The following is a 26547-nucleotide window of genomic DNA, read 5'->3' on the forward strand; positions in this document are numbered from 1 at the left end:
CGTAGGTCACAGTGCGAACAGGGCGCTGGCCAGGGCGCGAGAACAAATAGCTGAGCCAAACACCGATGTGGAGCAAAACCAATTCAGCGCTTTGCGTACAAAACGCAACTAATGGCAAGCAGCAGCGGTACCCTGCCCTCGATCAAAATAGTTTCCAGCCCGCAACTCGTCACCGCCCCACTTACCCCCATTGAAAACGCAAGACTGCGACATTATTGCGGGTGGCAGCCACCCCTCACGACTCACTCCCTTTGGTCCTTTGTGTGCACCCATTGTTCCTGTCTCCGCTTTGCTTACTAGAAATTTTATTTATTGTTTGCTACCTCTACTTCATTTCCGGTCGATCTGAAGTATTTACATTTGCTTGAGAGCTTTTCCAAGGTGGGGAGGCTTCCGAAAATGCTGCTCAATAATGACGAATATGAAATGGGGAGGCCGTGCGAATCGAGTCACATGGAAAGTTGAAGTGAACTGAACTGAAGTATTTATAACTACACAGCAATAAAAACACTGAACAACACTGAATATGTCTAAATTCCTTTGAACCAATTTCGGGTTTCTGGCTTTGAAGGACTGTATATGATCTTATTAACTGTATTATAACGCATATCTGTACCTTGTAAGCCAAAGTTTACATTAAGTAGCGTTCCAGTCTAATGGCTCCAGAGTTAAAGATACATAAACTTAGTGACGAATCACTGTGAATAACTACTCATGAAACTTATAAAAAAGATGTGCTCGTTTAGTGGGAAAGCAGCTATAAATGGATATAGTTCTTACGCTATTTAACCCAGCCAAATGAGTAAATTAAGAATAGTGCTTTATAAGTACAATTTTATTTCATTTATTGTCAAAGTTTTTGTAAAAGTTACAATACTTCCCATCTCGTTAATATCACAATCTTAGAAATTAAATTCTCAATTCTCTCTGGAAAGAACTCCATAAAGCGTTTTCTCTCTTATACTGAAAAAGTAGAAATCTCAAGCGCTACAAGTGCTTTGAAAAAATCGCAAAAGATAAAAAGGTCCTCTACTCGTAGAGTAAAAGAGTATACTTGATTCGTTGAAAAGTATGTACGACCATATAAAGTATATATATTCTTGATCAGGATCAATAGCCGAGTCGAACTGACCCTCTCCGTCCGACCGTATACACGTCAAGATCTCAGGAACTATAAAAGCTAGAAGGTTGAGATTAAGCATACAGATTCTAGAGGAATAGACGCAGCGCAAGTTTGTTGATTCATGTTGCCACGCCCACATTTTTGCAAAATGTTTTGATATTTTTTCATATTTGTATTAGTTTTTCAAGTTTTTTGACCCATGTTAGCATGGTTACTCTTACGCCGATAAACCACCCATAACTGCCACGCCCACTCTTTAAAAACTGTCTTGTCAATTTCTATCGGTATACCGATATTAACGCTTAAAACGGTCACGCCCACACTACTGAAATTTTTTTTAATTTTTTGTCATTTTATTCCACAATATGTGTATCGATATGATAGAAAAATTAAACAATTTCGCTTTTGCATTTTAACTAGCTGAGTAACGGTATCTGATAGCATTCTCTCTTGTTATACCCGTTACTCGTTTTAACTGGATACCTAGCTTATTTAGTCATTTTGTGCGCTAAGTCGTAAAACGAAGTTGTTTTAGTTGAGCGGTTTTATGATATACATAATAGTGGAATCTGAAAATTTTAAACAGAACAAAGGAAAGACAGAAATTGAACGAATTTTAAAAAGTGCGACTTTTTGAGGTTTGCTTTTGATCATTTGCGCCTCATTTCCCGATATCTCGATGATATATCCTGACCAGGAATAATTATTCTCAAAAATTCAGGACCCTCCGCGTTATCAAATTAATAACTAATTAAATATGTATATAAAAGCATGAATATTGGTATAAGCATGTAGTTTGAGTTGACGCAGCTTAGAAATATTATTACTTGAAAACTTTTATTGAAATTTTTTGGATTTAGTGAGAGAGTGAGATAGTCAGAGTTGTCTACTACGGCGTTATTTCTCATTTTTAATCAGTTGCTGTGCACAATCGCGCATTGCACGCGATTAAAACGGCAAGAGCATGTGAAAAGTAATTTGCAATGTAAATGAAATGCTGCGCATTCGGTGCAGAGTAAGTGGGTATTGCCCAAGTTGACCATGTCGGGAGTCAGATGGCAGCAGAGATGAGCAGAACAGGAGCCCAGTAAGCATTGACACCGACTTCGCGGTATGCCGGTCTCATTAGGGGAAGGGGCGCTATGGGGCGCCGTATATCACCCAAATGAATGAGCAGCGAGCCGGGTGAGCAAGGCTAAAAATCGTATCGGCAAACAAATTCATTGCGTTTTACACAATTGTCAGCGCGGCGTGATAACTAAACGAAATTAAATGGCGACAAATTGCAGAGAGCCGGGCGAAAAGCACGCATACCTCTCTGCACCGGGTCTGCCGCGGCTGCCGCAGCTCCAAAGTGTGCTGCTTAATTACAAATTGGCCCTGACTAGGCCAATCACCCTTCTCACTGGCCAGTAACTCGAACCTGGCCTCGAGCAGGTGAAGCTCGCCACATTCGCATCAAGTGTGACGCTTGCGTCGCTTGGGCTGAACCCACAGCGGCGTCGGAAGTGAAATTTCCCGGAGATCTGCTGACCTCCCCCACTTAATGGGCTGCCCTGCTTGGTTAGCGTTCCCTCGACTTTAGCCGCTCCTGTGGCTGCAGATTTTGGTCCAGTTTCGGATGCACCTCACTTCTTCCTTCAGTACATTGTTGTCGCTCTCGTAGCACGACTGCTGGTGCTATTTCATTAATTGGTGCTACTTTAATTAACTTTTTAAACGTCTAACAAAGAAATGCGCATGCCTGTGACCTTGAGTGATTGGGCCCGCCGGTCCTGTCTGGTGAGTCCGATGCCATTGGATGTGCTATATACCTACATGTCGGGGTCCCCATCACCGTTGTGTGCGAGAGTTTGCGTTTCAAATGCTGTTAATTAACACTGGAAATTTTCAAGTGCAGTAGTCTGCGTATACCTCTCTTCTTTCGGTCTCCTCTGAGGGGATGCCCTTCCGGAAGTCAGTTGGAGCTGGGCTTCCATACATTTTGTAGTTTAACGAATTTGGGGAGTCCAAATTTAAAAAGGCTGTGGTTAAAGCAGATCCCATTTTATGGCATATTCCGCGTCGGCGAAAAAGGCTTTGCGGGTTTCAACAAACTTGATGACTGGCTAAATATTTCAGGTTATGAATAAATCATTCGTAAAAGGATGAAATCCCGTCCGAGAGTCTGACAATCAACAAATACAGCCTACAAACACAAAGGAATTGTAAATGGAAATCAGAACAACAATTGCAGCCGCAACTGCCACTGTAACTCCGACTGCAACTGCAACAATGTACACTCGGCCCAAACGCAATCGCAAATCGAATATGGGCTGCGCAATCGTTTCATTCCTTGTGAAGGAGAGTGGGGCTCGGAGTGGAGCAAAGTTTGAGCTGGTATATGTTTCGCATACGTACCACTCGCCGTGGATTGCGTGGTGGGGCAAACAATGCGGCAAACAATGGTCGCCGCTGATGCCACTGCAGATGACTTTGGTTGGGCCGGCGGCAGTAACGACAGACAGTGTATGGCTAACTCCTGTGCCTCCATGGCGATGCCTCCGTTCTCAATCACCCCTTCAGCCTCACTCCCCAGTAACCCTCTCTTGCGTTTGTGCGCACAGGCGCACTGGGAAAGAAATGGCAAATGGCGGATTCTGGCCGAGTCCTCCTGGATACATTTTTTGGCTTTGAGTGGTGTATCTATCGGCGAGAACGTACAATTCATGACATTTGAGGGAAAAGCAGAGGGAGATGCTGCCAAACGCAGCTAAATCTGAGATGATGCCAGCACGTAAAAACGCGCATAAATGAATAGGATTCCTGACCGCGACGTGGACTTGTAGCCAGAGCCTAGTGGAACCAATGAAATCCCCAGCCACGTACCTGCTCGGCTGGAGAGGGAGTTCGATGCCCATGTCCACCAGCCGCAGCTCTATTGTATCCACCATCCTGTCGGCTCTGAGCTCCGAAAAGTGTGGACATGTGTCCAGCTTTCGTAAACTACGCCCTGCGGCTGCCAGCTAAACGCACTGCTGGGATGTATGTACATACATACATATGTATGTATTTCGCATTTCGCGGGAATTCACCAAAAGCTGGCCAAGCTTGAAGCTTACAAGCAAATTACATAAATTTCGTTGACTGTACGATAGGATACAAATCTGTATGCTGATCAAGGTAACGCACATATGAATACATTTGATTTGGAACAAAAATTGGTCATTTCCGGAGCCAAGTTAGGCTTTAACGATTACAAATATTTTAAGTTTGAACAGTTGTATTTATTTATTAATTGTACGCTGTATGCCTAATTAGTAAAACTAAGCTACAGTATAGGCATCAGCTTCAGTGGCTTTCGACTGGATCCAAATTTATCAATATTATCAATTTTATTACTGTTGTGTATTTACATAGATTATTATACTCTCTGGGTAACCTCCCAAACCTTTTCTCCATTGACACTTGCCACCTTTTTTGTACCGAATTAATAACGAACTATACTAGCAGTACAGTAAATAGTGTATTGTCTTTCCGATCATATGAACCTATATATATATGTATCTGTATCTGTTAAGCCATTAACCCAGAAGTCTAGAGAGTTGACGATTAGTTTTATACTTGTAATGACGGCTTCTTCCTTACATCCAGTTAGTTGTTATGCACATATTTCATTAAATGCCTTGACACATTTGTGCCATAGAGCTAGAGCCTTGAATTAAAACCGGGCGAAATCAATAACTACAATTTAATACAAGCCCCCCATGCCTGAGCACAATCCCAAACACAAACATACCCTGCCGATGCCAAGCTGCCACAAGAATGCAGAAATGCCTCTCGTTGCCGGGCCGGTGTCAACTACTCGGTTTGTGCGGCACTGGAAATGTTAACATCCAGGCTGCTCTTTCAGAAGCACCAACGACAACAATGGCGTTGCCTTGCACCATCCATGGAGCATCGAACATGGAAGCAGCCAACGAATCCTACGCAAAAGAAACCAATCGACCAGGCCGAGCGAAATACCTGTAGGCCGGTTGCGGCGCAGACATGAAGCAAAGCAAAGCAGCTTACCAATTGAACGCCGCAAAAGTCGCCTCGGCCGCAGAGGCTGCAGAAGAGATATCAAATGCATTGATAAGTGAGAAGGAACCTTGGGACGTGGCACAGGCATAATCATTCGACCTCAGCGCGGTCTTCAATTCCGCTGAAAAGTGCAAAACATCGGCGCATGTGGAAAAGTGGGGGCTCTGTAGTGGTAGCGCTCCGTCGTTCGGTGGCCATTATGTTGCAGCTCCTTGGGGATGCGGCGAAAACAGCAACATAAAAACACAGGGAACCTCAGCGTCAGCAACGTCAATGGACGAATGACGATGGTTGTTGCTCAGGTAGATAAATTCGTAATACAACCAAAACGTCTGCAATTCCAATTCCTCGGATCTGGAGCTGGGGTGGACGCTGGGGCCTGGACGGCACCATTGTCCGCTGTCTGGGCTGTCCCTCAGTGAGCCGTCGACATGTTGCTGAGCCGCACATTCGGTTTGCCTTTCCGGAGGCCTGCACTTTCGGGGCATTTTGTATTGCCTGTGTTCCTGCGGCTTATCCAGCGCTTTCAACGCCCTGCGATCAACGCAGGCAGCCAGTTCAATCCGTTCATATTCTGGTTTACGAACGAAAACCGCAACTGCCACAGCAGCATCACTCATGGTCCACGCCCTCTTTGCGAGGGACGGACAAATCCGATATGGCATTTGCGACTGGAGTCCTGCAATTATTACCTTCGCTGGCCGTATCAACTGGCCAAATGTTGATTGCGCAATCGGTTTTGGAAAACTGGTCGAATATATAAAATATTCCTGGGCGCCTGTATTCCATAGATCCATAGATAGATCCATCCTACACCTGTCAACTACACCTAAAACTACACCTCTTCAAAGCATTTTCGGAGGAAAGTATGCATATGTAGTTGTGTTTGCTCATTACACAAAGGGGTCGCTTCCGCCGACCACATTTATATTTGCACAGTTCTCGAGCGAAAATAAAACAACAAATGGTGGTACGGCACTTACAATTACCCCAATGCCCACAGAATGTTTTAGGGGAAACCACAATTTCACACTGCAGAAGCAATAAAAAGCAAAGGCAGCGTCGCAACTTAGAGGTGTGTTCCTTTGTGATTGCACCTGCTTCAGTAGGGGGCTTATCAATTTCAGCATTTTGTAGCTGGTAAGGATCCGCGAAGGGCTTTAGATGCACAAGCTTACCGAATGGTGAGATACAAAGTACGAGGCTTTGGCGACACCAGCAGAAGCAAACCGAATCGAAATCGCTGTTAGACTGGAATTTCGACCCAATTAGGAAATTCTTCCATAAGCGGCAACAAATATTGACTGCTGATGCTATGACTCTTTCTGCTGAAAAATTCGAACCCTTTGGGGGAAAGGACTTCAAATACAACTGCTTTGGCAGCCAAACATACATAAAATATATTGTTATGTCTGCGATGAGAAAACTAATTGACAATGACAATAGTGCTCGACCTCGTCGGCCATTTGCCGGCCATATTTCTGCTTCGAACTGTAAGACCAAAACGCTTTTTCGCCGTTGCTGCGGGAACAGGATTGGAGTTTCGCTTTGTGCAGAGATAAGGATACAGCAGCGATGGCGATGACGATTAATTCTTTGGGTCTGCAGACTGTTTTTCTGATGCCAGAGCCTTAAGCCTGAGAAGCCACTACCGATTTCAAATATTAAGTCTCCTCTTGCAAGATACTTATCAAAGGTGCCGCCAAGGTAGCATGATAATTTATTTACAGAATTGAATTTTTTAAAATAAAAACAGTAGTTATGGCCGTTGCTCGTAGAGTAAATGATATGCTATAGTATTGAAAAGTACGTAAGGTAGGAAGCTTTTTCGACCCTATGAAATTTACATATCAATTTAGATAATACGATCAGGATCTTCGAAACTAAAAGAGCTTAAAAGTTGAGATTAAGCATGCAGCATAAGCAACATTTCTTGAAATGTAATTTGTAATTTGGTAATTTCATTATTGTTTACTTGTTTCCTTGACGAACTAGATAAACTTATGTATGGAGAACGCCAACTTGATTCTAAATATTCTTCAGGAATATACCTATTTATGTATGTATACATCACCTGTATATATGTACATCACCTAGAGCTTATGAAGTTTCAACACGTATGTATGTTTTCTTATTGGATGAATACTGCCATTGCTCCAAATAGTTCAAATTTACAAGAGCGAGATCCTTTTTCCAGCTACGTACATAAATAACAAAATATATAAAAATATATATTTTAAATATGGGAACAATAACTCAAATTATGTATTGCTGACAAATGGATTGAGTTTTAAAGAAAAGCCACTCATTTGAAAATAAAAGGAAACGAAGACAAAAACCACTATGTAAAATAACCATCCGTGATACAAACCCGTACGAATGTGTAATTTTCCTCGCGAAATCATATACTAGAAACACTATTTTGACTATATCATGCAGTTTTTGCAAACCAAACCATTTAGTCCTATAAAGTAAGGAAAACCGCACAAATTTGAGCTCAAACCTCTATGTATTTTTCCATGTATTACACTGCTCAACCATCATAAAAACGATATCGTATATTGATATATCGATATTATGCGATATGGCAACGATAAGAAATTAAATTAAAACAATATTGTAAACATAATTTTCAAATCAACATTTTAGTGAATTAGAATTTGGTCTAAGGGGGGAAATAAACCTTAATCTAAGGTTTAATTAATCTAATTAATCTATTTCAATAAATATAATTCGTAAAGTACCAAATTCTGCATCGTTGCAGAATGCCTTATTCGCCAGAAATTTTATTATAATCATAAAATGTGTTTTATGTCTTGTTTAGACAATTCTATCTTTATAGAATGTCTGAATAAAGGACTAAAAGTTAGAAAGTCGATAGTAATCTATAATCATTTTGCTATGGAGGAACAAAGCTTTAGTAACCAACACCAACACTTATCAAACATATGTATGTAGAATGTCATAAAATATCACCTATACCTGAAACCAAATATATATTATTTTTTTTAGATGTACAACGGGTATTTGGACACAATCCCTTAACAATAAAAATTCTGCGCGCCATCATTAAAACAGCTTTTCCAGACATTATTTAAGCAATTATATTGTAATTAAAACATTTCTTTTATAATGTCATGTCGTATTTTTATTCTTTTTCTGAAAAATTTTATTAAAGTAAAAGTGAACATACAAAGACAAAAAAACTTCGAATATTTTTGTTAAAATCGAATTAATTAGGAAGAAATATGAATTTTTGTGTTTACACTTTTAAATATATAAATGGAAAAATAGTATTTTTCAGATCCGGATGGTATAATTGATCAATGATTCTGCGGTCACATTAAAACGGTATTTCAGTTTTACAGCCACTCTTAATTTCTAAGCCACACGTGCTAAATTAAACAATCTAGTTTTGTGAATCCGAAGCCCGGTAGATAGCTATGGAGGATGAAAACGAAAACGTTAGTATGGAAGTGGTGGAGCCCGAAGACGCCGAGAGCGACATGAGCTCAGACAGCGGTAGTGACGCAGAAGACGATACCGCTGAGCCCAAAGTCCCCAAAGAGGTCTACTTGCCCGGAACCAAACTCGCAGACGATGAGGAACTTGTCTGCGATGAGAGTGCATACGTGATGCTGCACCAAGCTTCTACGGGAGCTCCCTGCCTGAGTTTTGATGTCATTCCCGATGAGTTGGGCAACGGACGGCAATCGTTCCCGATGACGGCTTACATTGTGGCCGGCACGCAAGCTTCCCGCGCCCATGTCAACAACCTTATTGTGATGAAAATGAGCAACCTGCACAAGACGCAGGACAATGACGGCGACGAAGACGAGGAGCTAGAAGACGACCAAGACGACGTGGCTGACAGGGAGGAGCTCAAAAAGCCGCAGATGACGTGCGCCCTGGTCAAGCACCAAGGGTGCGTTAATCGCGTCCGTGCCCGGCGCTTGGGCAATTCGGTCTTCGCTGCCTCCTGGAGCGAACTTGGTCGTGTGAACATTTGGGACCTAACTCAGCCCTTGCAGGCCGTGGAGAACGCTCAGTTGGCCAAGCAGTACGAGCAAAGCGAAGCGCGTCCGGTGTTTACTTTCGGTGGCCATCAGCAGGAGGGCTTCGCCATCGACTGGAGCCCCAGTGCAGATGGTGTGCTAGCGACAGGGGACTGCCGGCGAGACATACACGTGTGGACTCCGGCGGAAGACGGCACATGGACAGTTGATCAACGTCCCCTAGCGGGCCACTCACAGTCAGTTGAAGATCTGCAATGGAGTCCAAACGAACGTAGCGTTCTCGCGTCCTGTTCGGTGGACAAGACCATCCGCATTTGGGACTGCCGCGCCGCGCCTCAGAAAGCATGTATGCTGACATGCGAGGACGCTCACCAGAGCGACGTAAACGTGATTTCGTGGAATCGCAACGAGCCTTTTATCGCCAGTGGCGGCGACGACGGCTACCTCCACATCTGGGACCTTCGTCAGTTTCAGAGCAAAAAGCCTATTGCCACTTTTAAGCACCACACGGACCACATCACTACTGTCGAATGGAGTCCCAGCGAGGCTACCGTACTGGCGTCGGGTGGCGACGACGATCAAATTGCTTTGTGGGATTTGGCTGTAGAGAAGGACATCGATCAGGCGGTGGACCCGGCGCAAAACGAAGATGTCCTAAGCAAGTTGCCACCGCAATTGCTTTTTATTCACCAGGGCCAAAAGGAGATTAAAGAGCTACACTGGCACCCTCAACTGCCGGGCGTTCTGCTTTCTACAGCCCACAGTGGCTTTAATATCTTTCGCACGATCAGTGTCTGACCTCGCTATCATACTGTTTATTAACGCTACAAAATTAAAACGATCTTGTGCCTTTGGTTTTCAAGAATTTTTTACTGGACTTATTTAAACAAAAAAATGTGGAAGACTATTTAATTTTATAAAACGTAAATTCGCCAATTACTCGTCCACGAGGACTAGAGCCGAAAACGATCTTTTGGGGCAAATTGGCTCTCAACTATAGCCGTAAATTTTAAGATATTCCTTCCCAACGTGCTCCGTCATGCATTTGATAAATCCCGGCATATGAATGTAAAACATCAAATTTCTTATCTACTTATCATTATTATACATACTATGTAGCATGCGACCAAAAAAGGACATATGCTATTACTTCTTCCAAAGATTTTGTATAGTGACCATCAAGTTTTGTATGAAAATTGATTGCAATTTTTTTCAAAATAAGTAATTCGTTAAAAAGTGTACAGTGCCGCTCAACTGAATAGCATTGACATTTTTCAATTTTCGAAACGTTATATCTCCATAAAGGGAACTCCGATTTAAGCGAAATATCATTTGTTGTATAATGAGAATTCCTTTCTGTTAGTTTGGTTTTTTATTATTTTTATTATCTTTTCAAAAACAACAAAAAATCTACATTGTAGAGATAAGACGAATTCTTTTGTATTAAATTATAGAATTCGTTATAATTTTTGTATTAAATGGGCCGAGAAAAAGCCACCTTGCTCCCATGACATCAATATTATCGATTTATACATTTATTTAATAGTTTTAGTGGTCAAACCTATTCAGTTGAGCCAAAAACAATGTAGATTTTTGTTATGATTTAAAAATAATAATAATAAAAATAATATAATTTAAAAACCACACGTATAGAAACAAAAGTTATTTCGCTTAAATTCCCTTAAGTTCCCTTAATGGGGATACAATACAGATACGGAACTGAACATACATGTTTGCTTATTTAAAATTGTAACAAAATAAATTAATTACGTAAAAAAATATTACGTGAGAAGTGTCGCAGTGAATTGAGTTCATAATATCAGAATGATTTTATATTATTAATATTAAAACTAAAATGCCTTGTCATCAGTTCTGGCACCAGCTGACAGTAATATTACGATTTTCAGCAATTTCAAATATTTCGCGCCATTTTCAGGTGCTGCCACTAAGTTGAATAGAAAAGTTACAGAAAAATACCGAACGGTATTTCAGGGATGAAACTGTCGCTCACAAATGTCAGAATTTCCTCGTGCACAAAACAAAATAACGAAATCGAGCTGAAAATAACAATATCCGAAGGCATCCGATCAAAATGGTAAAGTCTTCAAACCCCCTTAGCATTGTGCGCAGCATCTACAACAATGAGTTTCAATGGTGAGCGTGCATTCATATACACATTCCTCTTAACTCCGATCAATGCGACTTTATGTAACCGGCCCAATTGTGATTTCTCACGCAGGATGCTGGTCAAGAGCTACGGACTATTCTTCTTGGGAGTGCGTTTGGCCAAGGAGTTCGTGGGTGTCGAGCTGATGCCGTCACTGGGGCCAGCCTAAGAGTACTACCATCATTTAAAAATTCCAAAACGGCAATTAAAGATAAATAAGTATAAAATAAGAAGAGGTATATAAAGCTTTTTTTTTTTTTGTATTAAGTTCTTGTTATCATAAGGTCTTTGATTTTCGATTCGTCGGCGTCAATCTCTGTGATAAGACTGTCGGCCAAAACGCTGGGTGTCATCTCGCGCTGCAGAAAGTTGGCCACCAGCTTACGGCTGGGAACGGCTCCTCCGTGGGCTAGAATTTCGGCCCGATATTTCTCACCAGCCTGACGATTGAATGGGTTGGCTTCAAAGTACGTCTGCCAGATCCAGGAAGCGATTGTTTTCGAAACAAGATAGGCGTAATATTTGGCTCCGTAGCCAACTAGGTGGGAAAACCGCAGCTGCCACGCAGTGTTCTCTACGTAGGGAAGTCCGTAGTAATGATCCTGTACTGAGCGCAGGATGTCTGTGCTGCTTTCGCCATGCCGCGCCGATGCTCCGTGATATTCCTGGTCCAGCGCTGAGTAGAACACCTGAAGTTGGGTCTCGCTAGCGGCGAATAGATTCTTGGAAGCACACAGGCGCCTCAGCATGTCCTCGGAAATGGGTTCGTGGGTCTGAAAGTGGCGGGCGAAGGTTCGTAACACGCGGGGATCGCCCGCAAAGTACTCCATGAGCACACTGGGAACCTCAGCGAAGTCCGTGGAACAGCGCGTTCCCGTCACATGCTGGTGCTCGGTGCGAGCTAGCATCGAGTGCATTGCGTGGCCCATTTCGTGAAACAGGTTGTCCAATCGCGCTGGTGACAGCAGCGTCGGTCCACTCCACCGCGGTTGCGCAAGACCCAGCATGACCACCACCACGGGTAGCTGGTAGGAGCCATCCGCCATACGTTTGCCGCCCTGGATCGTAAAGTGACAGTCCTGATTTGGCTTGCCCGCTCTCTCATAGAAGTCACAGTAAATGTAGCCCAGCAGTCCTTCCTTCTCGTGGACAACGGCAAGCTTGTAGATATCGTTGTGCCAGGCCTCGCCTGGCTTTAAATTTGTGTTCTGCAAACGGATGCCGTACAGCGCATGTAGCAAGTTGTCCAGACCTTCCATGCAACCACCAAGAGAGAAATATGGCAGAAACTCGTTGGCGTGCTCCTCAAATAATTGCCGCCTCAGCTGTTTGGTATAGTACGGCGTATCCCAAACTTCGGCTCTTGCATCCGCCTTCCCGCCTTCACGGCGTTTCATTTGTGACATCAGGGCGAAATCGCTATCTGCGCGCGGTCGCAGCTTTTCTGACAGCTCGTCGATAAACTCTCGGACCACCTCGGGATTCTCCATCGTGCTACCTTTAAGTGCCCGGTGTGCATATGTATCGAAGCCACAGCTGCGCGCAAGTTCATGCCGGCAAAGCAGTAGGTCTCGGAGAAGATCCTCCTGGCTCTTTGACGGCTGCAGGTACAACCGGTAGGCAGCCTCCCGCATCTGGACGTTCTCTGCGTTTGTGCACAGTCCAGTGATAATTACATTTTCTCCAGAGGTAGGAAAGCTGACAAAAACAAATATCTTTAGTATAGGCCAGATAGGGATTTATATGAACTTACTAGTTACGAAAGGACTCAGGGACTTGGCTGCGTGGAAGAACACTAGGTTGCACAGCTCCACTCATAAACTTCTGGCCGAGCTGAAGAATATAGTCATTTAGCCGCACAACACGCATACGCTCCTCCTCGGGCAAGTGGATCCCGCACTGCTCAAAGTCGAAAAGGAACAAACGCGACACATGCCTGTCCACTTCGCTGGTGGGCAGCTTATCTCCATGATCCACTACTTGGCTCAAAGCCTTATAGATGGGCTTATGCGTGTTAAGGCTCTCGACAATTCCGCAAATGCTTATGCAGGCCTGCTCTGCTGCCTGTGTGTACTTGCTCTGAGGATGCGCGATACGTACAAACTCTGCGAGGTCCGCCACCTTGCACAATGAGTCAGAAAGCTCGTCAAAAATGTCGACCATCTTCCGACGTCGTTGATCGGAGGTGGCCTCCGAGATCAGCTCCTGCGTCCGGCTTTCCACATTGTCTCGCAGAAGATAGAAGCCCTCAAAACTCCGCAGTTCGGGCATGCCGAAGAGGCCCTAAAGGAAAAAGGCCATGTATGCCTAGTCAGAGGTCCTGCGTTTTACAGACTTTGGGTCTTACAACATCGTCGTGGGTGAAGTTGATCCGCCTGGCCGGAGGCGCATTAAACGCCGTAGCCAGCGGCGTCCACGTAGAGACTCTGCGACTGCAGTGCCGGGTTCTCCAGCGCAGCAAGTTTCGACTAAATTGTAGCATGTTCTTCCCCAATTTCGGATCACTTAAATTGCTTGTTTATAACGAAATGGTTACATGGGAAGTCAGCTGTCGGCGAAGTCATCGGGTTGCCAGACGTTTTGCTTTTCGATTACTGACTGATAAACAGACATCAATTAACTGCATGTGCAGCTCTATAGAGTTGAGTTGTGTTTACAGTATTTTTTCAGAGCTGTCACCAGTTTAACTAGGATTAATTTGGAAATTACAGAAAAATAAATATTAAATAAGGAAATAAATTAGGAATGAGCAATCCTAAAACGTGAAAGGAATATGAAAAGAATAATATTCCTATTAAGGCCGAGTTGCAGGGTATCCTGAAATTGATGTTATTATGATTTACAACACATATAATAAGTGGTATATTTGTATTTTTAAAACCCGTATAATAAAATTTATCGATAGTTCATATTTCCGATATTGTCACACTTGTCCATCCCTATCAGTTAACTATTAGCAGCTCTTACCGCGCGTGGTTCGTTTGCCGGCACGATGGAATCTATTCTTTGCATGATTTTGCTGATTTTGGCAAGAAATCACGCTTCTGAGGCAGCTAGGTTGAACCACCCGCGTGTGTTACTACCCATATTTGAAGACAAGGCTATTAACTTTACCCTGGAAGTCGACGAGCCGAACTGCTACAAATGGTAAATCGGCGTCATACCGATATTATTTTTCTAACTTCTAGAACTACTAATACTACTATGCTGAACTCTGCAGGTCGTCCTCACGCCAGGACTTGATATCTGTCATGCCCATTTACAAGGGCTTCAGCGAATGTGCATACCAGGCGGTGGTGACAGTCCGCACTCACGATCGTCGGAGGAACACTGCAATCGTCTTTGCCGAGGAAGTGCAAACGGGCGAGACGCTGCGTTCCGACGTGATTGTGGATGCCATTGCCAGTCTAAATGTGCGCACCGCCACTCGACAACTTTACTTGGAGGAGGCGCCCGCCATGTTCGAGCTGCATGCCTTTGATGAGCAAGGTAACGAGTTTTTTACCCTGGAGGGAATTGAGTTTGACTGGGAGATTTTGGAACCCGGTAGCAAAAGGCCCACCGCAATGCGATACCTCACGTTCACGGACAGTCCCTACCACACTGTGCCGCCCACCATTGAAAAGTTTGAAGCCGACGGCAAGAAGGGGCACATGATCCTTCTTGAGGGCATTAACACTGGCACCGCCAAGGTGACCATCTCCATGCCCCAGGCCGAGTACAAGCATGTGCGGCCAGTCGAGGTGTACATCAGCGTTCTTGCAAACATTATAATTGAGCCTTCCGAGGTCACCATAATGGCTGGGGACTCTGTCTCATTTCGCATTCTGCAGCTGAAGATGGACCGACTGCACGTAATAGACAACAATCAGTATTATTTGGAGGTGGAGGACTCCAGCATTGCATACCTTCGCGGCAACAGTGCCACCGGAGCGACTCTGGGTCGCACCCAGGTCTTTCTGCGAGATCGCAACATGGCGGACTCTGATGAGGTTCAAAAGGGACCCAGCGCTTTATTGACTGTTGCATATCCGAATAGGTTGTCCATCAGTCTGTTGCCCCATCTCAATTGGGTGACAGTACAAGGGGAGCATCACGCTATCGCTTTGGATCTTTTTGCTGCCGACGGTCAGAAGATTACAATGGGCACAAAATATTCAATTAACTCAGAGGTGGATGAGTCCTTTTTTGCCATTGTTGACCGTACTCGCAACGGAAGCCGCCTTTTCGGTCAAGCAAAAAAAGAGGGAATCACTCAGGTGTATGGCTCATATAAAGACGTAAGTTTATAACTAAAGTGTTTGTTAACTATTGGGATAATACCAAATATAAATATAGACCCATCCAATTCAAGTAATAAGGTTCTATTTGGAGCCCCGCCAAACATACAAATGCTTTTAAAAAAATAGTTAATGCATGAACATAGTAATAGAGTTCAACTTAATTAAAGTTGGTAGATTTTCTGTTGCAATTTTTGGCAATTTTCAAGCAAATTCTTAAAATGATGAAGGCTAACCGTCCGTATTTCTATCCGCGTCAATGTAGAGATCTATAGAAATATATAAGCGTGCAACTTGCAGATTCTACTGACAAATACGCAGTGCTCTGATGTTGAAGGAGATCAACACACCAACACAGCTTAAAAAAGCTGTGATCGGAAAAATCAAAGTTTTGAAACTGGGAAGCTTGAATCTTTGTCAATGTTTGTGCACCGATTAGTTTCTTTTTGCGATGTTCAGTTGTGAAGATATGAAACTTTAAAAATGAAGTTTACTTTCTGAAATTTTTTTAAATCGCAATAACAAACAAATAAATAAAATAATAAATAAGTCGAATAAACATTTATTTTTATAAAGTCAACCGCAAGTTATAACCGGGTAGCCACAGAACATCTTCATTTTTGCTGTATTTATTGCATAGATTTCGCACACTCTCTGTAAAGCCTATGTAGGCTACCCTCCACAGTAATATGTCGAATTTTAAATAGTTTGCGCTTTATATAGAAGGTTAACTCAAAATAATAGTCTAAAAGTCTAGCCGTTTATTTTTGTTATATAAATAATATATACAAATATATAAATAATTTTATTTCTGTTGCAGCTGTCGGTACAAGCTGAACTTCAGATCTATGAGGAGCTTCAGTTAGCGCCAACCAAGGTGGTGTTGCCGTACGATCCTAACAGCTTAAAACCATTAAAGCTGCAGTTTCATGCATCTGGCGGAGATAACAACTACGCTTGGTTCTCCGGAAATCCACAGGTGATCCAGATTGACACCCAGGGCCAAGCCACAACTGAAATCCGCGACGTGAAATCCGCTTACGTCAACCAGGAGGTACTGAAAGATGGTAGTAAACTGACCGCCCACACCACCGTCAAGGTGGCTCTATCCAAGAACCAGAAAATTTCCCGTGTGGCACATATCTACTTTCTCCCTCCTGAGCGCCTTCAGATCACGCGGAGCAACTTTGAGACCGCCCTGAAGGACTTCGTAGACGTGCATGTGGGCGTATACGCTCGAATAAATAATTCAGAGGTTCCCTACACAAGTTGCGACAATCTTCACTTCCAACTAGACTTCAGCCAGCCCATTCTGCAGTTAGAGAGTAACGAAGGGGTGGAGGCTGTTCACGAGGCGTGTCATGTGCTTCGGTTGCGGGCCACCGCTGTGGGCACCACGTCGCTACGCGTTTCCTATATGTATATGGACAAAGTGCTTTACGACATTATTGATCTGTACGTCTTTGAGCCACTAGTCGTGCTAAATCCCATAGAAAACGAGGTTGTTCTTCCCGTTGGGTCATCCCGTAATATAATTTATAATAATGGCCCGCAGCGCAGTTTTACGGTGGCAGCAGAAATCATAAAATCTACCGCTTTTGACGAAAAAATATTAAAAGTGTCTAAACTAGAGTTCGACACGCAAAATTTGATAACCGCGTTCACCGTGTTGTGTCGTGAGCTGGGCGAGACGCAGTTCACTTACCGAGTGCATAATAGCCTTCCCACCCCAAGCTTTGCCTTATATCAATCGGAGATCACCACAAAGGTGCATTGCGTCCGTCCTCGCTTCCTAAAGCTCTACGCTCGCCATAACCTGCGTGACTCCTGCCCCCTGGAGAAGCGCACCTCGTTATTATTCTTGAAAGATCCAGAGAATAAGATTGAAATTGAAATCGAGGTACACGATTCAAATAATCGTAGGCTCATGAATATCAGCTCACTGGGGCTTGACTGGGAGTTTGCCGCTGGTGAAGAGCGATACCAGAAGAACATCATCCCGCACCGTCAGATTTCTGAATTGGAATTCAATCATGGAGTTACCTTGCCGAGTCGCGACCTTCTTGTCTTGACATTGAGTGAAGTGGCGACCAACTTCCGCATTAAGGGAACGGTGTCCCAGTACAACGACAAGCTATTTGCCCAACACGGTATTCACGCGGAGCGTCCTCCCTTTGGAATCAAAAATGTGGGTAATCCCCTTCAACGTTAATTATCCGTAAATAATTTATGCTAATTTTTTTACAGCCTCAGACGGGGTTAGTATATACTCCCCTGATTGAAAATGAAATTAGGTTACACGCGGTTAACAGTACGTTGTTGCCAAAAGATTACGTGAGCATTTTTCTGGCGTCGGGCTATAGCGAGCGAATACCAATCGCGCAGGGCAGCGGCTTCTTGCAGCTAGAGCTCTCCGAGGCAGGTATTGTTCAAGTTGAATACAATGAAGATACCCGAATCCTAGTGCTGACGCCACTACGCCTTGGCCATGTGCGTCTTGAGTTGACCGACCGTTGTTTAATGAACGAACCCAGCCATTTATCCATCTCTGTGGTTGGAATCGGGGCTATTGAAGTAGCTAGCATGGACCGGCTCGAACGCACTACTAGAATCGAAGCTATCGTCAAACTTTTTGATACCAATGATAATCTCCTGCTCGTGGACCGGAGCAAACTTAGTGCGTACGATTTATCCGAGGTTGTCGCAGACCAAAGTATAGTGAGCGTGCGCCTAGGCGACCAGGAAAATGTAGGACCCGGGGAGATCCGCTACACAATTACGGGCAACCAAGTCGGCGAAACCAAAATATTATTTCAGTCTGGCAAGGGCATTCATAAGGTGGAAAGCGACCCTGTAAATATTCAAGTTTTCGCTCCAATTCGCCTCCTTCCGCGCGATTCAACTCTAATCGTGGGCAGCAGCATACAGCTATACTTCCATGGAGGACCGCACCCAAATACCAACATGATTATCTCAGTGGAGAAGGAGCAAGTAGCAAGTGAGTTTTTTTGTGAATCATTTCAAAATCACTTAATCCCTTTTGCTTTTAATTCTCAGCTATAAGCTCTACTGTTGTTACGGCAAATAAGCTGGGGACCACCAAAATCGTAGGCAAGTGTCTTTTAAAAAACCCTGTCACTGGAAAGGACGAGGTGGTCTCCCAGGACTCGGTGGAGGTACACGTAGTGGCTCTGAAAGGAGTACAGATTCGAACGCCTTTGGTCCGCATTCATAGTGGGGCCGTAATGCCCGCCACCTTGTGGGGACTTTCAGATTTGTCGCCCATGGTCTTGGGTACCTTGCAAAACACTAAAATCTCCTGGAAAGTAAGCCAACCACAGGTGGTTGAGATATTTAATGTATTTACGGCTGCAGGTTAGTATACTTTTATCTATTGTTTTAATATAAACGTGTTCGGATACCGCTGTAGAGATAAGAGACTGTAGCTCTATGGCCACCAAGTGCACGGATAACAAAAACAATGTGTTCTTCGATGAGCCTGCCTGAATGAGCTTCAAAGCAGGCACAGATACGGAATATACAATAGTTTCCATCAGGAAACCATCATTACGTTTCTTGCTATTAGCAAGCTACAAAACGAACTCTTGCCCAATCAACAACTCAACAAGCTTTATCATTGCAGGAATAGAGTATCAGAGTGGGGATTTAATATCAGTTAGAGTAAGAGCCCTCAATCCCGGAAAGGCAACAATCACGGCATCGGTTACTTTGGCAGACGGCACAATACTGCCACCAGCTACAGTGGACTTACAAGGTACGTACAAACTGACACGGCCATCTATGTCTTTACCATAATAATGAAAATTTGTTATTACAGTTTTTAAAACATTGGAGCTGGTAACACCAAATGCCATTAAAATGGATTCCATCTTGGCTGCGCCGCGAAGCACTCTTCAGCTTAAATCTAATATGGATGATGTGGTCTATAAACTGGACGATCGAAGTAATGGCATTGTCAGTGTAACACCAGATGGCCTTGTACACACAAAGGACTCTCTTGGCCGTGATCTGATAATTGTGAGAACCTGCTTTTAGAACCCTACACGGGAGGACTTGAATTTAGTATTTTTAATATAGGCGACGACCGCGGACCAATCCCTACCCATAGGAATTGAAGTAAAAAATGTGCAATACATTTTAGTAACGCTGATGCCAATCCTCAAATTAAGAGAGCTTGAACACAAGATCCCGCGTGGAATGAACTTTGTGTTTAAAGTGTCGCTTCACGACAATTTAGGCAACGAGCTTTCACACAACGTCGAGGATTTCAACGGACTACGATACGAACTCGGCAACAAAGATGATGTTGATGTCCAGATAGATAATAATCTAACGTTTGCAGTAAGTTTTATTAAGTCATATGATTCTAACGCTCCATCATCATCCCATGTCAAATTGAATACTTGCCTTTCTCCAAGTAGTTAAAGAAAGCCAAATTTTGTAATATCAGACAAAAAGTGTAAATTCATTTAAATTTTAATTTTTTAGAATGTGCCTTAATTTAAAGCGAATACTTTCGTATTTTTACATTCAAATGTAATTTGTATTTGTCTGTTACACTAATTTTCGTTTAGTTGAACTTGATGCGAGAGACCAACAATGTCATTGCCATTAGTCTAAAGGACTCAACGGGTGTCAAGCACTCGATGGACTTTATAAAGCTATCTGTTGTGGAGTCGGACAATTTATTTCCCACCAAGGTAATTATCCTTACAAATAAGTTGAACCTTCTTTTTAAGTCATAAACGTTTTAATGGAACATACGTCGTCTGTACCTTATTTGATTTTGACAAAACGTTATCCAACCGGCAGACAATTTTCTCTGTTGGCGACATCATTTGTTTCGATTCACCTTTAACGTTGTCAGCGACTTGGAGAAGCTCGAATGAGCAGATGGTTTACATTAATAAGCTTACAGGTGAGTAATCTACTGCTTGCATTTACTTTTATCCTTGCATTTTAATCACACGCTGTTCTATACGCCACTATGAAGTTTATAAAAATTAGAATATACTCTGGTCGTTGAATCATTACAAACGGTATTGAAAGATCTGAGAGTGCATACAAAGGCATTGAAAAAAAGAGGTAACGCTATAGCCGAGTTACCCGATTAGCTAGGGGACAAGTGTGTGTGCCTAGCAGTTATGGGCGCTAGGATGGGCGTCGCACTCGCAATTTCTATCTTCACCCCAAAATTATATTATCCACTTAGATACATAGTTTATACCCTCTTCTCCATTACAGGCATTGCCCAGGTGTTAAGTCATCGACTAAAGCCGGGAGAAAAGATTGAGATCACTAATGGCGACGAGACAAAGCGCGGCGGATTTTTAAAGTATGACCTGGAAGTTCGCGAATCGGATACGGTATTGCATCCATTTTTACCACCTTTTGACCAGCATTTCAACCAATATTTCCCACAGATTTTGTTTGTCAAATCATTGGACACATTTAGCGGACCAGAATATCGGGGACAACTAGTCATTCGCAACCATTTGCAGTCCGAAAAGTATAGCAACTTTGTAAGGAAATTGTAAAAAATAACTTTGTGTCTTGTCCTGATACATTCTTCCCTTCTGTAGATTGCACAAAATGTTTCAAAATGTGCCAGGGAATTGGGAACCTTACCGGTGAATGTCTTTACATGCCGCCTGGCGGCCAAGGATGCACTGGGACGCAATTTACTAAAAATGTATAAAGTTGATGCCTTGTTTGATGCTAGCGTCGGCCAGTACTCTTGTCGACTACAGTTGCTCACCAGTTTTATTGAGTTGTTAAGTGTTGTCAAGACAAACGACGTCTACTTGGAGCTGGAGGTCAGTCTCATTTGATTTAAACCAATTTCTTTTCAACCTATAACCAGTGTGAGATGTTCCTTAAATTAAACACAGTCTTCTTCTTTGAACAGGCAGTGGTGGCCAAAGGAGTTTCCGATAAAATGTCATTGAAATTAGTACCCGGTATCAAAGTTTACCCCGAATCAGTGCGTGTCACCGACCTAAAGCCCCATGAAATTCATATAAGCGGACTAGACAAGGCGTTGCTCAAGGTTCAGGTAAGTCGCTGGTGGGGCTTTGAGCTCAAAAGTCTTCTTTTTAACTCGTGTGGCGTTCTGCAAACTCATATTCTAATGTCTGTGGTAATGGATGTATACCAAATTTAAAAAGTATGTTACTATAAAAGATATATGATATTGAGCATGTAAATTTACCCCTTACCTGCGCATAACTGTTTGAAACGAGATCGCCTACAAACAGCCCAAAACAGTCCCAAAACACACCATTAAAAAAGCTTTGATTTTTTCAAGCATCCAATTTGTTTTGGCCACTCCCACTCTAATGCCCAAACCATTTTTAACAATTTTCATTAACTGTCAGTACTCAATTAGTCGGTCTTAAATGGACATATCCTATGACGGTGTCCCAAAATGAATAATTGACAAGGTGTAACACATATTCAGCATTTAAATGTGAACATATTTAAAATCGTATGCAAAATAAAACAAGAGAGAAGGATAAAGTCGAGTTCCCCGTTTATCAGATACCCGTTACTCAGCTAGTGTGAATGCGAGCGCGAAATTTCATCTTTTTTCTGGGATATCGATAGATATTGGGGAATATAATGAGAAAAATTTTTAAATTGTATTAAAATGTGGGCGTGACAGTTTTGAGAGGTTTGTGGGCGTAAGAGTGGTCGTGTCAACGTGTCAATAAACTTGCGCTGCGTCTATTTCTCTAGAATCAGTATGCTAAATCTCAACTACGGGTATAAATACACAAAAAAAAATACAAATTTTAGATATTAGATATTATTAAAGTCCATTGTCCATAATCTAAAAAAGGGACCGCAATAAACGCTGTGATTTCCAGAAATATAAAGCTAGAATGTTGAGATCAGCCATGCAGGTTTTGTTCGAGATTATACATAATTATACATTATACATAACCGATACGAGTCAAAGATCGGGTGTACCCGAAAACGTGCTCTTTACAGATCTTTGGTGTGAAGCGGGTATCTTTTAGTCGAGATTTTAACTTGTTTTTTTGTTCTTTCCTTGTAAAATATTGACAAAGGTTAAACCATCGGATTCAAAATACTTTGCTGTGGACTTTATCGAGCATGTACATGGTCTAAGCAAATATCGTTTGGAACTGTTTGAGGACCTTCCGCTGGATGAACACTTTTACATTTTAGTAGTTTCACCGGACACGAAACAAAGCATCGAGGTGAGTCTTAATCCCCATTAGCGGATAGTAAATGAGTGTGCATATGAAATGTAAATTACTTGTGGGAGCTTATACTAAGAATTCCTAGGCGAGTTGACCTAGACATATGTATCCGCCTGTACAGGTCGAAGTAAAGCCTTCGCTACCCAAGTTTCACATTTGCCTGGCCAATATCTAAAGATATTCCTTTAACGACCACAAACGTATATCGCTAAGTTGCGTATATCTCCCACAACATTTAATGATAATATGTGTTCTGTCCGTATATGTGTCACTCCGTAAAAACTTTGAGATCTCAGTAACTATTTGGTTTGATTCAATCCCGCAAACCGAAAAAAAAGAATTCAAAACTCCTTCATTTACATATTTGAATAGTTGGCATTATCTATCGAACAACCTTTAAAATAAATTGCAATACATTTTTGTTAAAAATGTAAATTCATTTATGAAAATCGTTTTATGTTACATTTATTTAGAAACTGAAACAAAAGAAATCATTTATCAAACATTCTTATAATACAAAAATGCTTTAATTATTATTTATTATTAATTCAGTGTTTTACGCACCAAAATTACGCAAACCAGTTAACCAAAAAAGTAATATAGAAGCGGGATAATGATATTAAAAAATATATATTATGATGTATTGGAAATACAATTGTTTTCATCCGCTAGTATGCGCGGAGTCTTATACATCCAACGTCTAGACTTTCAGAACGCTCAGCTAGTAATCTTGATCAAGAATTTATACTTTACTTTACCATCCGCAACGCTTCCTTTTACTTTTCTGCATACCTACATATTTATTATATTTTACGAGTACATGATGGAGTATGAAGAGTTTTTATCAAAGAAGCAACGAGAAGTTCAATCATTTCTTAATCAATTGTAAAATGTTATTGAGTTCTTCGATAACCGATTGATCATATTTTTTGGTATTACAGGTGCCCATTATCGGCAATACAATGCTGTCCCAAAAGTGCACTGACAACCGATATGGCGGTCCTTTTGTGTATCGGGTGCTGGAGAATTTGGGCTTCGTGCTGACTACGACTGTTATTGTAATCATTTCCATATGGGGTAAGTTAAGACACAAGGTTTAGATTCCCCTTCGTTTACTTTTCTGTAAATTACGAGCAAAATTTAGGGTACTGAAACTGTTTTCACCTCGGCTTTTTACAAGTTTCGATCATTTTTATTCACCCCATGTCTTCTTGCGTGTAATTCTTTAAGCTCGACAAAGCGTTTTGTTAAACATTTTAATTTTAGTAAGCAATTTTCTTATTCTAATTCTATTGCAGTATACATGTCTTGCTTTCAAACTCAGGGCGTCACGCAAGTTAATTTTGAAGGTAAGGATTATTTAAATTTAAGATAACTAGTATTCTAGGCAATTTTCGAAAAAGGGAATACTAGATTTAATGAATCGATTGTTTCAAGTGAAAAAAAGCGGTTTCAATCGCAAACTCCAATATAATACATAGGTCATTCACGTTTCGATAGATATTGGAGAATATAATTAGAAAACATGGGCGGTTTGTGGGCGCCTCAAGAAGTTGTTATCAAATCGATTGAAATTTACAAAACTAATGAATATATAAAAAAATGTGAAAACTTTCTTCAAAAGTGTGGGCGTGGCAGTTTTGGGCCCCTTGTGGTCGTCAGAGTGGGCGTGGCAACATTCGGAAACAAACTTTCGATGCGTGTGTCTCTGTAAGCTGCATGTTTAATCTCAACATTCTAGCTTTTCTAGTTCCTGAGATCGAGGCGTTCATGCGGACAGACGAACATGGCCAGATCGACTTGGCCATTGATCCTGATTAAGAATATATATACTATATATGGTAGGACACGCTTCCTTCCGCCTGTTACAAACTTTTCAACGATTCAAGTATACCCTTTTACTCGACGAGTATCTGGTATATAAATATATTTGCTTAAGTTAATAGTAAATAACAATGCGAAGCCTGCAGTTCGACAATTCATCGCTATTCAAAAACATCAAAAAATCGACGGCTACGTCGACACAGCTAGGCACTTGCGAGCTATCTCTACTGAAAATGTAATGGGATGATGAATGTCATAAAGGTTATTTGACTAATCGAAGCGAGAAATGAGTAAGGATAGTTGAACCAAATTCACTGCAGCTTGCGAAGTCGAAGCTTCAGCTGAGCCGACGCTCTTATTCGGCAATCGCAGAGACCTTAAAATAAACTTTAATTCTTTGCTGCGCAACGGAAAAGGAAATCGTGGAAAGAACAATAACATAAAGAAATGAAATCGCGAGTTTTATTTCTGACAGGCATACTCCCGTAAACTTTTGGCGAGAAACACTCCCGAATTTGTAAGGTGTCTAGTGGCTCTTAATATTCCTGTAGAATATTATAATATCCATAGCAATTTCAATTTGGTATTTTCTTTTCAAATAGTAAATATAACTATCCTCTAATTACAGCATTCAAAAAACAACAGTCGATGACGGAGTTGATGCAACAATCTGGAAGAAGCCGTCAAGACGATACATTTGGTGGTGAGTTTAACTAGGCCAGCTGTGTTCAGTAATATTTACTTTTTTCAATTCTTTTTTTTTTTTGTTAGACTCCTTCAACGTACGAAACTTTTCTCCGGGTCAGCGAAGTCACCGATCGAATGCTTTGTCGGAGGCGTATATTTATGGACACCCTCAATTGAACTCTTCAAACAGATCAGAAACCTCGACTAGCTTTAGTTAGTTGGATACGTAAATTAAAGACTGTCAGCAATCTGACTCGGGTTTTTGTAAAATATTATAAGATAAACTCAGGCATTTGTAATACTTGTATGTGGATTATGTCCTTTAAAGTAAGATCTTTTCGCCCAGACGCCAGAAAAATAGTTTGTAGGATAAGTCAATATTTGTTATGGAATAGAAAAGTAAAAAAAAGAGAGATTGCAACGTCACGAGTTTGCCAAATATTTTCATACAGATAAGCTTACGTTCTACGTTGCCGCAAAAACTAGTTTTTAAATAAACATCAATTAAAATGAATATATATGTATATATTAAAAATCGTCCAATCAGCGTAGGAACGATAACCCACGAGAAGTAGTGCACAAGGATGTTCAGCGAACTAGTGCCGTAAAACTGAAAGTCTGTATCCTGATCAAAATGTATTTCAAGGCTCTGTTTAAACTATATATTATATTTGAAAAAGGACAAGGGAAGCGTATGATCGACGTGCATGGGAACTAGGTAAGAATCTACACTACAATTAAATATAAAAAGTGCATTCGTTTTAGAGTCCTGCCACTTTTTTTTTTGATTATACAGCTCAAGCTGTAGAAATCTTACCAGCTAGAATTCCGTGCTTACAATTTCTGAAAACGCGCTTTATGTTATATGTTGCTATATGTTATTGAAATAGTATTAAATGCAAACTAAATTACTATTAAAGGCAAATAATTATTATTATATTATATTATCATTACTGTTGTGGGGTCTCGCAGCCACCAACAGATCTTAAATTCACTAATTTATTTGTTGCCAACTTTGGATACACACCCAAACACTACGACACTTCAGCTGCGCGATAATCTTTCGTTGCCATCTAAGTTTGTCTCTCCCACGCCTCTCTCTCTCTCTGCTGTTCGCAGTGCAATTAAGTTACCC

General features: G+C 41.8%; 4 protein-coding genes and 1 non-coding gene across 5 annotated transcripts; 4 read left to right on the top strand and 1 right to left on the bottom strand.

The window, feature by feature from the left end:
• Positions 1-8545: 8545 nt before the first annotated feature.
• Positions 8546-10081, top strand: LOC117137263 (glutamate-rich WD repeat-containing protein 1). Its single transcript, XM_033298626.1, has one exon. It carries the CDS (start codon positions 8632-8634, stop codon positions 10000-10002), a length of 1371 nt encoding a protein of 456 aa, XP_033154517.1. The 5' UTR covers positions 8546-8631; the 3' UTR covers positions 10003-10081.
• Positions 10082-11199: 1118 nt separating this feature from the next.
• On the top strand, positions 11200-11610 carry LOC117137176. The gene is made up of 2 exons (XM_033298490.1): positions 11200-11358; positions 11444-11610. Exons 1-2 carry the CDS (start codon positions 11297-11299, stop codon positions 11538-11540), a joined length of 159 nt encoding a protein of 52 aa, XP_033154381.1. The 5' UTR covers positions 11200-11296; the 3' UTR covers positions 11541-11610.
• Positions 11611-11618: 8 nt separating this feature from the next.
• On the bottom strand, positions 11619-13959 carry LOC117137175 (mitochondrial intermediate peptidase). Its single transcript, XM_033298489.1, has 3 exons — positions 13719-13959; positions 13125-13654; positions 11619-13069 (listed from the first exon to the last, which is right to left on the bottom strand). Exons 1-3 carry the CDS (start codon positions 13851-13853, stop codon positions 11635-11637), a joined length of 2100 nt encoding a protein of 699 aa, XP_033154380.1. The 5' UTR covers positions 13854-13959; the 3' UTR covers positions 11619-11634.
• Positions 13960-14313: 354 nt separating this feature from the next.
• Positions 14314-25926, top strand: LOC117138186 (nuclear pore membrane glycoprotein 210). The gene is made up of 19 exons (XM_033300085.1): positions 14314-14518; positions 14592-15651; positions 16472-17839; positions 17899-18649; positions 18709-19026; positions 19295-19426; positions 19490-19689; positions 19750-20013; positions 20247-20372; positions 20485-20590; positions 20917-21038; positions 21096-21194; positions 21255-21488; positions 21581-21727; positions 22746-22898; positions 23843-23978; positions 24200-24250; positions 25354-25428; positions 25497-25926. The coding sequence occupies exons 1-19, from the start codon at positions 14364-14366 to the stop codon at positions 25628-25630; spliced, it is 5631 nt and encodes a 1876-aa protein (XP_033155976.1). The 5' UTR covers positions 14314-14363; the 3' UTR covers positions 25631-25926.
• LOC117138796 lies at positions 19058-19197 on the top strand. Its single transcript, XR_004459295.1, has one exon.
• Positions 25927-26547: the final 621 nt, after the last annotated feature.

The sequence above is a fragment of the Drosophila mauritiana genome, chromosome 2R, assembly GCF_004382145.1.
Source record: "Drosophila mauritiana strain mau12 chromosome 2R, ASM438214v1, whole genome shotgun sequence".
NCBI lineage: Eukaryota > Metazoa > Arthropoda > Insecta > Diptera > Drosophilidae > Drosophila > Drosophila mauritiana.